At 48.8% G+C, this 17,796-nt stretch overlaps 1 protein-coding gene and 1 pseudogene across 2 annotated transcripts in view; one reads left to right on the top strand and one right to left on the bottom strand.

Annotated features, from left to right (window-relative positions):
- Window positions 1–1,201: 1,201 nt before the first annotated feature.
- Window positions 1,202–17,796, bottom strand: part of KCTD21 (potassium channel tetramerization domain containing 21) — a 23,074-nt gene continuing 6,479 nt past the window's right edge. Inside the window, exons 1-2 of one of the 2 annotated variants that reach the window (XM_006091068.3) lie at window positions 16,688–16,724; window positions 1,202–4,260 (exon numbers count right to left, since the gene is read on the bottom strand). In XM_006091068.3, the coding sequence (XP_006091130.1) occupies window positions 3,448–4,230 (783 nt within the window). In that variant the 5' untranslated portion in view covers window positions 4,231–4,260; window positions 16,688–16,724 and the 3' untranslated portion in view covers window positions 1,202–3,447. Of the gene's footprint in view, window positions 4,261–16,687; window positions 16,725–17,796 lie in introns of those variants that run through there. The other variant, XM_014457874.2, reaches the window with a different exon arrangement.
- On the top strand, window positions 12,921–13,040 carry LOC111826514 (annotated as a pseudogene).

A 17,796-nucleotide genomic window follows, 5' to 3' on the forward strand; every position in this document is an offset into this window, starting at 1 on the left:
TGTTTTAGGCCATGTGGCCATTTACAAATCAGAGTGACCACATCCTGGCCCTCAGGGCTGTGTTGGGCATTGATGTGTGGGCAAGGGTGGGACCACAGCCACCTTTGCATAGGGAGCTCTGACTCAACAGTAGAACAGAGGGTCCAAAGGCTTGCCCTTCATAAAAGGGCAAGGGCTTTAGATGATCCTGAAGGTGTGAGGTTACAGGGAGCAGTGCCTGAGATGGTGGCCAATGCTGATCTTTGGTGGCAGCCTTCACAAAGTGGTCACAGCAAGGTGCTTAGGGTTCCCTTGAGCACCCTTTCTGACTATCTTTGCATGCCTGGGACCACACCTAGGGCAGGAACAGAGAGCTGACAAACTCAAGTGTGCCCGGAATTGCCCTTCACTTGGGACAAAGCTCTTGGCTGTGCAAAAGGGTAAATAAACTGAGTCTGGTTGAGATCACTGATCACCATTGGGTCTCGCTCAGGGCCGTGAGGAGCTAACAAGCAGCAGCACATCCCTGCCTCCCAGTCTACACTCACTCTGCCTCACCAGTCCCGAGATGGTGCTGCCTGCACAGCTGTGTTCTTTCTCTCAGTTTTGCTAAGCAGATGGCTGCACTCACCTAAGTGAGGTGCGTGCATAGTGCCTGTGCTGTAGCTCTGCATAAAGGCTCAGCCTTCCTCTGTCATCTGCCCTGCCAGCTCCTGGGCCTCTGCCCCTGCTATTTCCAGTGCCCACTTGCCCTCTTTAGCTTATTCTGTCATAATCCAACCCACCCTCAAAGGCCCAGCTGCGCACTCCATTAAACCTTCTGAAAATTAAACTCTTTCCCCAAGTTCCTGTAGTACATTGTGGGGAACTTCTAGGCTTTTTATTGGTCATTTCCATCCTCAGGGCTCATATACCAAATACTCTGGAAGAGTTTATTAAAGTGGTGTCTCCTGTACAACAGCCCTTCATTATTACCTCCTAAAAGAGCAAATATAGATTGAGTTCCTGTGCCTGGCGTAGTTAGGAATTTTCACATGCACCTCATTTAAGTTGTGTAACCCCGGGAGGTGGGTTTGTTATCTGATGAGGGACAAATAAGAGAGGCCCAGTGACTTGTCCCAGGTTATACAGCTAGTAAAGAAGTCAGAATTCAAACTCAGGTTAGTCTGACTCTAAGGCCAGGGTTTTTTCCCCTTATAAACAGATACAAAATAACAACCACTTGTCATTTATATGGTATTCATACATAATTTCATTGATCCTCACAACAGCCCTGTGAGGTAGGTAGGGTTATGTGTTACTGTTATGTGCATTTCACAGATGAAGAAACAGGTGTCTTAGTGAGGTGAGTGACCTGCATAAAGTCACACAGCACATGAGTGGCTTCATAGGTCCTGTACTTTCTCTAAAGTCAAGCTGCTTGAATGAAGAAGCACCGAAAAGATGGAGAGAAAAAATTTTTATGGAGAGGAAAAAAGGTAGTGGTCATTTATGAGATTTCTTCCTTAAACTGTTTTGTTGTGGCCATCGCTTCCATTCGAGTACCATTGGCCTGGGGGCCTGGAGCAGCTGTCAGAGATTCTTGGGTCTCACGGTAGAGGGAAAGAGACCGTATTACCTAAGGGATGTGGCCTTGCCCACGGCCCTGTGTACAAGCTCCCTACGTAGAGAACATATTATGGGAAGACCTTTCCTTGACCCATCTCTCGTGGGCGCCTGTGCCACCAGGCTTTCCTGGCTTTAACTGGGGACCCTTACCCAGTAGGGAAGATTCTGAGACCCCCAAGGCCGTACTCACTCTAGAGATGAATCATAATGTGCAGTTTTGAAGCCTGCACTGCTCATCACCCCTTGGGAAGTAGTGGCTTGAGGTGTTTTGCCCTGGATCTCACCCCAAGGAGGTCCATGGTCTGGCTCTAACCAGACACAGTACTACAGGGGAAGGCCACCTCCTTCAGAGCAGTGTCTCAGGGATGGACACTTAGTCCAAGGGCAGTGTTATGGTTCAGACCACTCTAGGGCTCCTCGCTGCACACTGCTTTCCAAAACCCTGGTCTGCTTCCTCTGGCAGCACTTCCTCAGGGCCGGCAAATCTTCATCCTCCAATAGAAGATGGTCAGAGGGTATCTGGAGTTGTGGCTAGTCAGGAAGGTGGGTGAAATGGGGGTCACAAAGGAGGCAAAGCCAGAACAAAATGTGGTAGATTTACAGAGGATGGAAGAGGGCTAACCTTGGTTCTGAAGACAGATCCCAAAGGGGAATCCTAATAATTTCATGAGTGTCTGGTCTCTCAAGGTGACTATTTTGAAAGAGAAAATACATATTTGGGTGAGAAGAACCAGAAAATAGAACCAATACCAGAAAATGGGAGTGGAAGGGCAGATTTTGGCTCAATATAAGAACATTCTAATAGCCAGCACTAGCCAACCACAGCAGGGCCTGCCTTAGGGATGATGAGCTTCCTGTCACTGGAGGTATGTAAGCAGGGATAGGTGATTGCTTGGAGGTACTGGGGAAAGGAACTGGTCCCCAAATGTCCTGGGGTATGCTTGGGTGAGGGAGGACTAAGCGACTGTTGAATTATTTTCCAACCCTGAGAGTCCATAATATATTTGTTTAAAATAACTTGTCCCAGTGATACCTTAAATTCTTGGGGAAAGGATTACAAAAATCAGGTAACAGGCCATAGTATGAGGTGCCTTTCATTGCACTGGCTCCAGATTTTCAAGCCTTCACAGGGACAGAAGCCCATTTCTGAAGCCAAAAATCTCCCAATGCTTAGAGTTGATCCAGTCAAAAGGGTTATTCCCCATCTTCTGACGCTGCGTGGATGCTCACTCCTCTAGGCCAGCGGTCACCAACCTTTCGGACCTCACGGACCACCGGTTGGCGATCGCTGCTCTAGGCCATGCCACAGCTCAAATCTCTCCCCCAGTGGGGCTAATACAGCTTTGAGAACATACTACTTTCCTAAGCCAGTTAACATGGTCGCCCTTGGGCAAACAAATCCAAGTCCTGGCTGCATCCTCGGATGGAGGAGCAGGAGTGATAGGGGTCTCTGGGTAGTTTATCCTGGGAAACTGAAGGGAGCATCTTGTTCTCACCTCATTCCCTTATTCAGATGGGTAAGTGAGGCACTGCTTAGTCGTATATAGAGAGGTGGAGTCCATGTTAGAAGTGCTGCTCCTCTGTCTAGCCAGAAAGTCCTCCTGTGCCCTCCTTTAGGACACATCAGCAGACTCTTCACTTGTCATAACAGACTGCCCATCTCCAGCTCAAAATGGCAAGAAAACAGGTGGTTCTGTTGAGAGGACACATGGATTCCTACAACTAGACTGCATCATCGGGGGAATCAAGTCCTGCTACGTGATTAATACAGATTAGTAGAGTGCCCTGGCTCACACCATTGGTGAGACGCTCTGACATGGACCTTCTTGGCAACCCCCCTCCAATGTGGCTGGGGTCCTTTTACCTGTACCGTATTAATCGAATAATCTTATTGCTCATAAAATCTAGAGCGTGCGGGTGAGAGGAATCGATGCAGAAGCCGTCACTTAGAGCGATTTTCAGCACTTCCTCCACGAAGACCTGGAAACTATTGATCTGCTTGTTGGCTGGCACCACCCAGAGCCTCTTGAGGTTCTGCTTGGTGTACTCCTCCTCTGGCAGGCCCTCCACGTTGGCCACCCAGTCCAGAGTCAGGTGGTTGGGATCCTGCAAGTGACTGGTGATGGAGGAGAGATTGCCATTAGAGCAGTAAAAGAGCTTGGAGCCGAGGAGCTTGAGGAAGAGGCAGGAGGTGCTGAAGATGTTGGCATTGAAGACCTCCATGCTGGAGGAGGAGAGGCTGTAGATCTGCGGTGCCTCGCGCACAGTGAAATGGACCGTCTGCACTCGCTGGTTCAGGGTGATGTTGAGCATGGCATTCTTCTCCGCCTTGGAGAGCTCCACCTCCTTCTCCTGCAGCGCCTCAATCAGGGGCTGCACCTGGTAGAAGTCAGCCTCCCTGCGGAGCAGGCCCATCTCCTGGAAGTCCTCGGGCAGGTCCAGGTGGGAGGTCCGCAGGAAGTTGAGGATGTAGCGGAACACTTTGCCATCACGGTCAATGAAGCAGTTGCCCTGGCTGTCCCTCTTGGTGGGCATCTTCCCGCTGAACATGGCACCTAGCATGGAGTCGGGGAAGCTGGTCAAGGTTGCCAGTGAGGTTGTGTAGAGCTTTCCGCCGACATTCAGTGTGATGGGGTCGGACATGGCAGAAGACCCGGGTGATGGGAAGAAGTCCTAGAGAGGGAGAAAAGTGAGAAACGACCGTCACCCAACCATAGCTCTGAGACGTATACTCCTAGTACTCCTTCTGCTGTACCAATGTTGCCTTCTTGTTTAATTTTTTATTTCTATCTCAAAAAATTTACAACAAATGGCTGTGATCAGTGCCATTTCCATCTGTCTACCAGGCCCAAATGGTTCACTCGGCCCTTTGGACTCTAAATGACACCCTTTTCTGGACTCTCATCCTCCTGTAACAAACTGCCTTGCCATGAAGATGCGCTTGGCTCCTGGTGCCTGCCCTTTCCTGTCATGACGGCACCCCAGCCTCCTTTGAAACTTTCTTGGAGGTCAGTGCAGATGTGGAGTCTGCCACCGAGCACCCTTCCCAAAGGCTCTTGACCTACTTTTTAACAGAGCCTCCCCACCCGACTGATCTCATGGCCTCCAGCATCTCCTTCAACCTGAAGTCTTACATTCTAAACCTTCTTAAGGTTTTAGAAAGCGGGGGGGTGTCTCTGCTTCCAACATGATACTTTGCCAAGAGCCAGTCTATGGGACAGATTCAGCAGTCTTTCCCTGATGTGAGCGGCATAGAGAGGAATTGACTCCAGTACTGACCTTGAGAAGAGCCCAGGCTGGTGGGGGAGACTGAGACAAGAGGCAGTGTGGGTGCAGTGCCAGGGGAGATGTACCAGGCACTATGGGAGTAGGTTGTGAATGAGTCCTTGGCCCACTTGCTATCCAGATGGGAAAACAGCAGTCTGAGGAGGGACTTCTCCAACATCACTCAGCAGGGTGGTGGGTAGGCCAGAGTACTTCTCATCACATGTCTGCCTTCTGAGGAGGCTGCGCCGAGACCCCCTTATTCTAGGGGATAGAGCCCACCACTCTGAGGATGGACAAGATGCTTGGCTGCCCTACCCTATTGTCTTGGGGGGGGGGTGGCCCTCGTGATTGCATCCCTGTCTAGTGGGGCACTCTGATACAGCAAAAAGGCATTAACCATCTGGAGCAGTGGTTCTCAACCTTCCTAATGCCGCGACCCTTTAATACAGTTTCTCATGTTGTAGTGACCCCCAACCATAAAATTATTTTCGTTGCTACTTCATAACTGTTATTTTGCTACTGTTATGAATCATATTGTAAATATCTGATATGCAGGATGTATTTTCATTGTTACAAATTGAACATAATTAAAGCATAGTGATTAATCACAAAACAATATGTAATTATATGTAATTATATATGTGTTTTCCGATGGTCTTAGGTGACCCCTGTGAAAAGGCCATTTGACCCCCAAAGGGGTCGTGACCCACAGGTTGAGAACCGCTGATCTGGAGTGTTGGAGGAGGAACAAGCTGATGATGAAGTTATAAAATCGTCAGCAGCAGCCTGAAGTAGATGGGCTGTGAGACAGTGGGGAGTTCCAACAGAGATGGGTGGGGTGAGGAAGGGACAGCTGCTGTGTGGAGACCTGCAGCTGGGGAAGGTGCTTGGTCTTGGGGCTGAGTCTGGCTAATTCTCTCCAGAGGGCTCAGGCAGGAGCCCTGGAATAGGCTACTCCCTTTCTCATTGCCTTTTCTTTCTAGGTAGTAATTTGCATATTATAGTTTTCAGTCTCTCTCTGGCTCAGCTGAGAGGCTAGGCTGTCTTTCCTGACAGTTCTGTGGGCCACAGACCACATACCTCTGTGCATTAGTGCTGAAGACCTCAGCACTGGGGGTGGAAGAGACAGGTAACAGCCACAGACATACCTGGGGACCTTTGGGTGGGCACCCAAACTACTATTTTTCTTGCAAAAGCAACAGCACTTGTCTTCCTGTCACCTGCCCTCCCCGCGCCTCCCCAGCTGTGTGGCTCCCAGGGATGTGTCTAGCTGCACAGTCAGTAGGTGCAGGGGCGGGTTGGAAGGCAGGTCTCCTAGGGTGCTCTTTGTGGTATTCTCTCCATGCCCATGAGTCACAGAACCCAACCCTTCAAGCGCCATGGTGTCCACCATCATAAAAGCTCAGGCCCCACTGTGAAAGGCACAGTGACACAAGGGGCAGGAACTGGCACCTCTGGGGGGTGAGGAGCTTCATGAGTGTGGCAGAGCGTTTGTGGTCACATGGGGATGAGCTAATGTCACTGAGCCACATCCCAGTGTTTACCCAGCTGCCTCCTGGACATCTCCACTTGAATATACCACAGGCACCAGAAGCCTAACAGAATTCCTCTTTCCCCAGATCTGCTGTGAACTTTCTCGGCTACCCAGCTGTCTGACCCTGGGAGGCAGTCCTGACTTCTCATCCCTAAAGTTTTCCTGACTATCTCCTTGAACCCATCCCTTTAGCTACTTCTAGAGCTCAGGCCTTATCCCCTCTCCCCGTACATCCTCACTTGGCTCTTTCTGCCCACCTTCCATTTTAGTCTGCAGATTGATCTTCCTGAAACACTGCTGCCAGCCCAAATGACTTTGCTTTTTCACTCTCACCTCTAACCCTGTCCCTCCCCCTACTCTATGCGCTGTCACGCTAGGCACCACAGCACACACCTCAGACTGTCACCTGCCTTGCTTTTGCTCTCCTTACACCCCTCTTCTCCACTTTCTCTGTTGTCCACCTTTAAGGCCCTGCCTATAAGTCACTGCCTCTCTGTAAGGCTGTCCCCAAATCTCCAGCAGGTTAATAGCTCTTTCCTTGAGGCTTCAAGTTTCCTTGAACAGCCCTCTCAGCAATGTCCACCATTCCATCATGTTATGCTCTGCTTTGTACATGGCCCTCCTTCCTGGCTTTTTCAAGATGCAGATCACTGGACATCCATATATGAAAAAAGGACCTTAACCCATACTTGCACCATACACAAACAACTCAAAATGGATAAGGAACCTAGGTGTAAAATCATCTTAAAACTATGAAACTCATAGGAGAAAATCTTTGTGATCTTTGGGTTAGGCAAAGATTTCTTAAATAGGACCCAAAGGTACAAACCATAAAAAAACTGGCAAGTTGGACTTTATCCAAATGAAAACCTCTTCAAAAGACACTGTTAAGAAAGTGAAAATAAGACAAAGACTGGGAAAAAATACTTGCAAAATACTTCTCTGATAAAGGATTGTTAACCAGAATATAAAAAGAACTCTCAAAACTCAATAAGAAGAAAACAGACAACCCAATTTAAAAAATGGGTAAAAAAAAGCTGAACAAACACTTCAAAAAAGAAGGTACACAGATGATAAATACATGAAAAGATGCTAACTTCATTGGTCATTAGGGACATGAAGAGTAAAACCACAATTAGATACTACTACATAACCATTAAAATGGCTCAAGTAAAGAATCTGACAATGCCTAATGCTGATGAGTGCACAGAGCAACAGAAGCCCTAAGACATTACTGGTGAGAATGCAAAATGGCACAACTGCTGTGGGAAATAGTTTGGCATAGAGCTCTCATAATCCCACTCCTAGTTATTTATCCCAAAGAAATGAAAACATAGGTCCATGTAAAAACCTGTATATGAATGATTAAAGCAATTTTATTCATATTTGCTCAACCTGGGAACAACTAAGATGTAAATGGATAAACAAATTGTGAGACATCCATACAATAGAATATGACTCAGCAATACAAAGGAACTAGCTACAACACCTACCACAACATAGAAAAATCTCAAAAGCATTATGCCAAGCGAAAAAAGCCAGCCGCAAAAGGTTACACGGTGTGTGATTCTATTTATATAATATCCTGGGAAAGGCAACACTATAGAGACAGAAGTCAGATGAGTGATTTCTAGGGGCTGGGTTGGGGAGAAGAGTTGGCTATGTAAAGGCAGTTACCAAGTTCAAGCAAAGGAGATGGGATTCACATCCAAAGCTCTGTCTCCCCAAAAGTAAGCTTAGTCATTGCTTATGTACACCATTTGGTTAATTATATGTTGATTTCTTCTTTGCAGTTAGCTAAACTTATCCTGTTGGGTTAGGGTCAAGCTCCTCTAGTTGCAACAACTGCATCTGCAAACTACTGTGATACATTTTGACATTGAACAAGAATAGCATTTAGTAAGAACTGCCCCGACCTTCATACCCTTGTCCTATCTGACAAGCATGAGGGAATATTTCGGAGCGATGGAAATAGTCTATTGTCTTGATATGTGGCCAAATGATTTTATAAAGATTTTAAAGACTCATATAACTGTATAACTAAAAAGGGTAAATTTACCAAATATAAATGATGCCTTAATAAACTTGAAAAAAATCAAGATTGTGATTGTGTCATGAAATCCATACAGTGGATTATGACCATTATATATGTATATTGCGAAACTTTTGTTTTAGTTGTGTGTGTGTGAACTGGATTGTGACATAAAGTACATCTGCATACTTGGGGTTGTGATAAAGATTGTTTTTGAAAACCACTGTCTAGTTCAGCGGTCGCCAACCTGTGGTCTGTGGACCACTGGTGGTCGGTGAGGTCCGAAAGGTTGGCGACCGCTGGTCTAGTTTGTGATCTCCTTGAGAGCAATGCCACGTCTTATATTCCCTGCCTAGCACACAGTAGGTGCTGTGTAGCATTATGGTGGGGAGGAGGATGCAGCAGGGAGGTCCTGAGAGGGGAGAAATGAAAATATACTGAGGGTTTTACTACATCCAAGGCCTTTACACTTATCTGCCCTTTTAAATACATTTTTATTGATTTCAGAGCGGGAGAGGGAGATAGAAACATCAATGAGAATCATTGATCAGCTGCCTCCTGCACGCCCCTTACTGGGGATCGAGCCCGCAACCTGGGCATGTGCATGACCTCCTGGATCATATGTTGACGCTCAACCACTGAGCCACACCGGCCAGGCGTATAAGCCCTTTTAATTCTTACAGCAGTCATACAATGTAAGCATCATTCTCCTTGTTGGCAGATAGGAAATTGAGACTCCGAAAGACTGGTGACTTGCTCAGGAACACAATTCTCTTCCCCCTGTAAAGGCCACTAAGAGTGGTAATAGCGACAAGAGGCTATCATAGCTTTAACCAGTTTGAAAGTCCCTGCCTTTTTAAAATACTGCTCTGCAGCCCTGGCTGGTGTGGCTCAGTTGGTGGGAGTGTTGTCCCATATACTGAAGGGTCATGGGTTCAATTTCCGGTTGGGGTACATGCCTAGGTTGCAGGTTCAATCTCTGGCCCTGGTCGGGGTACGTGTGGGAGGCAACAGATCAATGTTTCCTCTCTCACATCTCTCTCTCTCTCCCTTCCCCCTCTAAAAATCATTAAAAATGTCATTGGGTTCGAGTCCCACCTGGGGTACCAAAAAAAAAAAAAAGGCATTGGGTGAGGATTGAATAAACAAAAATAAATGCTGCTCTGCAGCTTGCTTGGCAAGACAATAGTCACCACTTGCTGAATATACACCTCCTGTTTTCATAATGTGAGGGGCCTCACATAACACTTCGTAGCACTTAATTTATTTTTAATAAAAATACATATAAATGTACAGAGAATTATACTACTGTGCTAATGCTTTATATGCTTTCCCTCACTTGATGTCTCCACAAGCATCCTGTGAGACAGATACTATCACTTCCATTTTACAGATGAGGAAACTGAGACTCAGAAAGGTTCAGTCAATGGAGGAACTGGCATCTGAATCCAGGTCAGTGTGAGTCCAACTCCTCTGGTCAGTTCTCCATCCCACCACGGGGTCCCAGTGTGAGTGAGAGTGCACACTCCCTTATTCTGTCTAGGCCAGACTGGGGTAGGGTCCTTTGACAGCTAGTCCACTGCCAACCTGGGGCTCTGCCCACTTGCATCTTGAGGACATGGGGACAGGATCCCAGGATGGCCCAGAGCCCCTCCATAGCTGACATAGGGCAAGTCCACTGAGTCTAGCCCGTGGTCAGCAAACTGCGGCTCATGAGCCACATGCGGCTCTTTGGCCCCTTGAGTGTGGCTCTTCCACAAAATACCACGTGTGGGCACGCACGTACAGTGCGATTGAAACTTCGTGGCCCATGTGCAGAAGTCGGTATTTTGTGAAAGAGCCACACTCAAGGGGCCAAAGAGCCACATGTGGCTCACGAGCCACAGTTTGCTGAGCCACAGTTTGCCGAGCCACAGTTTGCCGAGCCACAGTTTGCTGACCACTGGCTAGAGGACCCTTCTATTGCAAAGGCATCTCATGATGTGTAATGACAAAGGCACAAAACACGAAAAGCCAGGTTTTTAAAAGCCAGATTAGAAAAGATGTCTGGAAATGCAAACTGAACCAGGTAAAGAAATCCCACCACTGTGTCTGAATGAATAGTTTTCTTAAGCAGGAGACTTTCCAAATCTGCCTCTCAACTTGAAAAGAACCAAGAATAAGATCAGCCCCACCCCCTCTCTGAGAAGACCACTGGTGTTAAACCAGGAAATCATACCATGCTGATCATCAGACCATCTGACCTGGCAGGAAAGGCCAGGGGGCCAGGAACTTGGAGTTGAGGCTGGAATTGTCGCCTTCCTGAGAGGGTCTGTGGCCCAAACGAGAGGGGGTTTGAGGCCCAGCCTGGTACCACATGAGGGCAATTCCAGTCTAGGGCCTAAAAATCACCTGGTTGCAACCTCTAATTGTGACACAGAAAATGAAATTCTTTAAGAGGCGATGTCCTATAAGGAAGGGCAGCCAAGACATTGCTCTAAAGAGGCCTATCATCAAAGAGAGTCAGCATTTTCTGAGCACCTAGGTCCCAGGCTATGTGAGACATTTCTCTTATTTCATTAAAACTATGTCCCAGGCCTGGGCCGGTTGTTCAGTGGTTAGAGGGTTGGCCTGCAGACAGAAGGGTCTCGGGTCTGATTCCGGTCAAGGGCACATAACTCATTTGCAGGCTCGATCCCCTCGTCAGGGTGCATGTGGGAACCAATCAGTCAGTGTGTCTCTCTCACATCGATGTTTCTGTCTGTCTTTCCCCCTCCTTTCCACTCTAAAAATCAATGAAAAAAAATCCTCACATGAGGATTAACGAAAATAAATAAATAAATAAATAAATATCCATGGTCCCTACAGGCCTCATGAGGGACACAGCGTATGCTTGGGGGTACTTATCATATACCATACCTGTATTAGATGCATTGTACATATGAACTCAAACCCCAAATGAGGAGAGTTTTACCTCTGTTTTACAAATGGGAGCCTGAAGCTCAGAGAAGTTACTTGCCCAGAGGGACAGAGCCTGGATTCAAGCCTGGGTCTGACTGCAAAGTCTGTGCTCTGAATGACAATACACTCCTCTCTGGGCATTCAGCAGCCAAGGCCCTTGAAGTCTGTCACTTGTCCCCTTCCTACCTCTTACCTGGTGGTCTCAACTGGATTCTGACCTACATAAAGACCAGGGCAAAGAGAACATTAAAATACCACTCGGATGCTGTGTGGCCGGTACTACTGTCATCCCATTTTTCCGGATTATAAAACTGGAGCAGAGTAGTGAAGACAGCTGCTTAAGATCACACAGCTAGAGGCAGCAGAGCTAGAATTCCAAGTGCTCCCTCAAGTAACACAGGCTACGACATTTTATTAAGAAGCCTATTTGAACAGAGATCTGTAATTCTTCTGAGAGTTGTTCTTCTAAAATTACTTAGAGCTGCTACGCTATCCTAATCCAAATACCATTAGGATTTTTTTTTTAAAAAAGGTTTAAAAAGGATTAAAATCTCAGTTTGGAAAAGCTGATGAATGATAACCTGAAAGAATATTTGAAAAAGAGTAGTTACATTAGTATAATACATTAAGTTGGATCATAAACCAATGCAAAGAAGAAGGAATTTTGTAGTACGTGTTGAAAAGACTGGTTAGCAATTAAGAAAAATCCTTACAACAACCCTGGGACCCTGCAGGACAGGTCACATTGTCTCTATTTCACAAACTCAGAGAGGATGAATCCCTGGCCTGGTGTTCTGTGCATTCTTGACCTCTGAGTCATGGCCTCTGGAAGGATCTGGGTTTGGACATTGCTCAGGGAACCAGTCCTTTGGCGCAGCCTGGGGTATGTCTTCTCTAATTTGGGTTTTGAGCTAGGGACTGAAGCCAGCCACAGAGTTCCTAGCCAATGGCTTATACACTCATGGAGTCCTGAAAATGGCATGAACTCTTTTTGTACAATTTCCTACAATACTGCTCACTGAGCTTCCATAATGAAATTACTTTCCGTGCAATCTACTTTTTGAAAAAAAAATATTTTATTTATTTCAAAGAGGGAGGGAGAGGGAGAGAGAGAGAGGAACATCAATGATGAGGGAGAATCATTGATTGGCTGCCTCCTGCACGCCCCCAACTGGGGATCAAGCCTGCAACCTGGGCATGTGCCCTTGACCAGAATCGAACCTGGGACCCTTCACTCCCCAGGCCGATGCTCTATCCACTGAGCCAAACCGGCTAGGGCTGCAATCTACTCATTTTACATAGTGAGGACCAGTAGTTGTGACTACAATGAATCTATTAAGTAATGATTTTCCATCCACCGATCCATCCATCATTTCTTAGCTATGCTCAAAGAGCCTAGAAATGATACCCCAGTAATAATGAGTACAAGTGACCCAAGATCTTGGTTTCTAAATGTTATTTCCTACAAAAAACAATGATTTCAGGACTTAGACAGGAAAAGTTTAAGGTAAGCCTGGAACATCTCTTGCCAGATAGCAAAGAAGCAATCAAAGATTAATGTGGTCATGTCAAAAGAACACAGGAGAAAGAAAACTCTTTGTAAATGTCCTAGAGAAATATAGTAGCTTTCTGTTCACACTTTGCAAGTAAAAAGGGTGGATCGTCCCACTACTGACATATTTAAAAAAAAAAAAAAAGAACACAGGAGAGGCAGTGACTGATGTTGGCCTGCAACTCCCAGGTGGCCCCAGAGATAGTGCACCCAGTAGGCAGCTTCAGACCACTTCAAAGCACCACTACCCAACCACCTCCACAAGCAATACACTCAAGGGGCAGTGTCAGTGAGCACCAGAGCGCCACTGAAATAAGGCCTGTTCTGTGGCTGATCAATCCTCCCTGGTGGTTGGTGGTCACAGCCAGTCCTTGCAGCTGATTGGCCTGGGGGTAAATTGCTTCCCCTGACATGCCAACAGAAATCAAGGCTCAACTACAAGAGGAGGGTGTACACAGATCACATGGGAGGAGGGGGCGCACCTTGAGTTCCCAGTAGGATGATTGGGGAGGTTGTGCCAATGGATCCTACAGAACACCTGCTACATCAGGCCACTGTACCAAGCCTGGGAGATGTAGCAGCTCTACCTGATACATAGAAACACACACGTGGGCTGCCAAAATGAGGAGACAAAGAAACATGTCCCAAATGAAAGAATGGAACAAAAAGTTCTCAAAAAAAAGAGAACTAAACGAAATGGAGACAAGCAATCTACTAGTTGCAGAGTTCAAAACACTGGTTATAAGGATGCTTAATGAACTAAGGACCAACTAACTGCCCATAGAAACCTCAGCACGCGGCCTGCCTGCCTCTGCTGGGATCCAGGCTGTCCAGGCCTTGTTTCCCCTGCCTCCTGAACCCAGAGTGTCTGCTACTACAGAAGGAAAGAAACTCCCGTCATGGCTCACGGACAGTGTTCACAAATGGGGGCCACTTGTGGGCCTCATGAATGTTGTGGATAGGCAGAAAGAACTGGAGGGGCTTTAGAGTGGGGGAAGGAAAGTGCATGGACTTTGACATCACCTGGGCCTGCGCTGGAATCAGGCTCTGCCACTTAACTAGCTGTGTGGGCCTAGGCCAGTGATGGCGAACCTTTTGAGCTCGGCGTGTCAGTATTTTGAAAAACCCTAACTTAACTCTGGTCCCGTGTCACATATAGAAATTTTTTGATATTTGCCACCATAGTAAAACAAAGATTTATATTTTTGATATTTATTTTATATATTTAAATGCCATTTAACAAAGAAAAATCAACCAAAAAAAATGAGTTCACGTGTCACCTCTGACATAGGTTCGCCATCACTGGCCCTAGGCCCTAGGCCAATTCCTGGGTAGATGATGTCACCATCATCGTAAAAATAGCAGCAGTTATTAATAATGATGGCTGAGATTCATTGAGCAGTTACTACGTAGATACAGGTGCACCTCATTTTATTGTGCTTCACAGGTGTTGGTGTGTTTTACAAATAGAAGGCAAGACCTTCCAGGTGCAAAAAGATTATAGCTTGCTTCATTGCAATACTCGCTTTATTGCGGTGGTCTGGAACGGAACCTGCAACATCTCCAAGGGATGCCTGCACTGTTATCATCCCTGCTTTCATGCCAGGCCCTCTCCTACCTCTGCAATTTGGCAGCTGCTTTCCCCTCTGCTCGATGTGAAGGCAAATCCCATTCATCTGCCAGGCTCCTCAGGAGGAAGTCATTCCTTCCTTCTCTGCATTTCCAGAGAGTATTATTCTCACCCCTTGCCAACGCCCACTTAAGCAGATGGGTGCCTGCTACCCTGCTGGATCCCCTCTCTCTGTACCCCCAGAAGCAGGCTAGTAGAGGAAGGGGAAGAACTTTCTTCAGGTTTAGTCAGATCCATTTTCCTCACCTTAGATTGTCATCTACCAATAGGGAGGTTTATCACCCTCTCTGGAATTTTAAAAACTTAAAAAAAAATATTTTATTGATTTTTTACAGAGAGGAAGGGAGAGGGATAGAGAGTCAGAAACATCGATGAGAGAGAAACATCGATCAGCTGCCTCCTGCACACTCCCTACTAGGGATGTGCCCGCAACCAAGGTACATGCCCTTGACCGGAATCGAACCTGGGACCCTTGAGTTCACAGGCGGACGCTCTATCCACGGAGCCAAACCGGCCAGGGCTTAAAAAGTTTTTATTTTGGAAACACTCTCTTGAATTTTCAATTTGGAATCTAAAGCCCAGGTGACCACCTAGAAGTAAATGCAAGAACTCCCACTGCGTAGGAGATGGAGAGAACACGATTGACGTAAATTTCAAGGATGAAAATCCTCAGAGGAGTAATGTGTCTCCCAGGACACGATGAGACTCCCCGACCTTACTTAGCCCACCAGGATAAAGACTGGCTCCCAGCCCTGGGGGCTGCCATCCGCTTTCTCCCTGGCCTCCCTACACCCAACAGCTGTAGTTTTAGCTCTCTTTTGCCCAGTTCATATCTCTAAGAAGCCCACAGGCTGCTCCATTATCCCTACAATCCACACTGTAGGAGGAAAAGTTAAGACCTAAACTCAGGTAACACACATGGACCCAAGGGAATGAGCTGCCCAGTAGCCCAGGAGATAGGGAAAGCTGGCTACAGCAGGAAGGCCACCTGCCCCGGCAACCTGACTTATTTGCACAGCAAAGTATTCTCTCACCTGTTACAAGCTCCCAACCACCACCACCATCCCCCATCCTGTCCCAGGATTTTCCTTCACCCTCTCAGCACCCTCAGGCTTCATTTTGCGATTTTCTTCAGGCGCAAGCACTCCATTTCAACCACTCTCTTCCTTGTGATAGGTTGTCCTGCTCTTAACAATTACAATTTATAAACAAGGGCGTCTAAGCCCATATCCTGTTTCATCCTCACAATAGCATAGGAGGAGGGTTGCCTTACAGGTTGGCATTCAGAAGGGTGGAGGAAGCTGGTCCTGTCACACAACCTGCAAAAGGCAGGTCATGAAACTTTTTTTTTTCTTCCCAACCACCCACTCCAGACTAAACCTCTGCCTCCCTAGAGGGCAGGAAAAAAAGCAGGGTCTTTGGATAAGGAGTTCTGGGTGGTTTGGGGCAAGTCACTTCATTTCTCCGAGCCTCATGTTCCTCCTGTAAATGGATATGGTGACGCCTTTACAGGGGGTGAGAGTTGAATAAGACCATGTATGTGACACACGGAGTTCAAGGGTTGGGCTCTTTATTTCTAGTCACAAGGAAAGGAAGGCGTTCTGCATCCACAGGTATGTGCCCACGTGGGCACTCACCCCCTTGCCCAAACTATAGCCTGTGACACTGGGCGTCCCAAGGCTGGGAGGCGTCCTTTGCATCTTTGTCTCCGCCCCTTCTTCCCCAAGGCTTTTCGGCCCATTTCACCCAATCCAACCCAGGTTTGCTTCGTAGGCATTCTCAGCGCGCACTCCCCAGCCCTGGATTCCCCCTTTCCCACTTCACGCGTGTTCACGTCTCACCTAGAGACTCCGCCCCTCCTCGCTCCACCTACTAAACACTCCTCCCAACAGTCTCGATCCTCATTACCGCGGCTTTTCCTGCAATCGGCGTCCGCTCCGGCGCCTTCCATCAGCTCCGCCCCCTCTCCTCGATAAGCGCCCCCTCCCCTGCAGCCACAGGAGTGACCATCCCCATCGCATAGCTGAGAATGGCGAGGCTATGCTGGGCTAGATGATTTCCGATGGTGGGACAGGTGCTCGGGGGGACCCGCGCCCCCTCACCGGCTATCCCTGAGCCCCGCGTCCCCAGTCGCGCCGCACCCACCTCCTGCCCTCGCTCTGCAGCCTCCCCTCCGCGGGTGGCCAGCGCAGCTTTGCGAGAGGGGCGGAGGCCTGGAGCCCAGCCCAGGGGCGTGGCAGCCGGGGGCCGCGCGCGGCGCTCCCGGACTTGTAGTTCTCTCTGGGCTCTTTGTGGTTGGGTGCGCCGAGCGCAAACTACATCTCCCAGGAGGCATTGCAGTAAGCTGTCCAGCTCCCCACCCCGCCCCTGCTAGCGCTCAGGCCGGCTGGCCTTAAAGGGGACGCGGCCAGAGCGGCGGTTCGCGGGGTGGCCCCCGTTCGGGCTCCGCCCTGTCACCCGCACCTCGCCCCTCCCCCCGCATCGTCTGGCAGCCCCGCAGCCCCGCGGCTGCGCCTCTGAGTCGGGCTTCCCGGATAGAGGCTTGTGCAGAGAGGGGTGGGGAGGTGGAGGCAGCATCCCGCTATCGGGGACCTGGCGGAGGGCGTCGTCCCTTCGGGGGAAGCAGAGGACCCGCCCTGACCTCGCCTGGCCCAGCCGAGTGCGGCCCCGCCCGAGCGCCGCCCAGGAGCCTGGTCTGAGGCAGGTCCACTGGGGTCACAGAGGTAAGGGGGCTGGGGCCAGGTGTGCGGGTTCGGGGGAGGGAGTGTCAGCACCCTGACAGTTCGGGAGCGTAGGGCTCCGAGGGGCCGATGTTGGGAGGCAGGAGGTCTGGGTGCATCCTGGCCTCGCTGTGTGACCTTGGGTGAATACCTACCCCTCTCTGGGCCTCAGCCTCCTTCATCAGTTGTGTGTGGAGGTGATGCAGCCCTGCCCCACTCGGGGCTGAGGGCACCAGCGCCCAGGACCATGGAGCTTGCCGGCCTTTTGTGGGTCCGCAGCTCCAGCCTGGGTTGGGAGCAGGTGCACTGGTGTAATTGAAGGGAGGGGTTGGGCCCAGCCGGGGCAAACGGGGGCGGGGGGGGGGGCGGAAAATGTGTCGAGAGTCCGCCTTCGGGCTTCTGCTATTCTTCAGCATCCCCGCCCCGGGGTTGCCCCTCTACTAGAGCCCAGCGAACAGGGAGGACCCTTGATGTGTCAGCCTTGGTCCACTTCCCTTCCCAGAAAAACCTGGGGGAGAGGGACAGGGCCATCAG

The sequence above is a fragment of the Myotis lucifugus genome, unplaced genomic scaffold, assembly GCF_000147115.1.
Source record: "Myotis lucifugus unplaced genomic scaffold, Myoluc2.0 scaffold_86, whole genome shotgun sequence".
NCBI lineage: Eukaryota > Metazoa > Chordata > Mammalia > Chiroptera > Vespertilionidae > Myotis > Myotis lucifugus.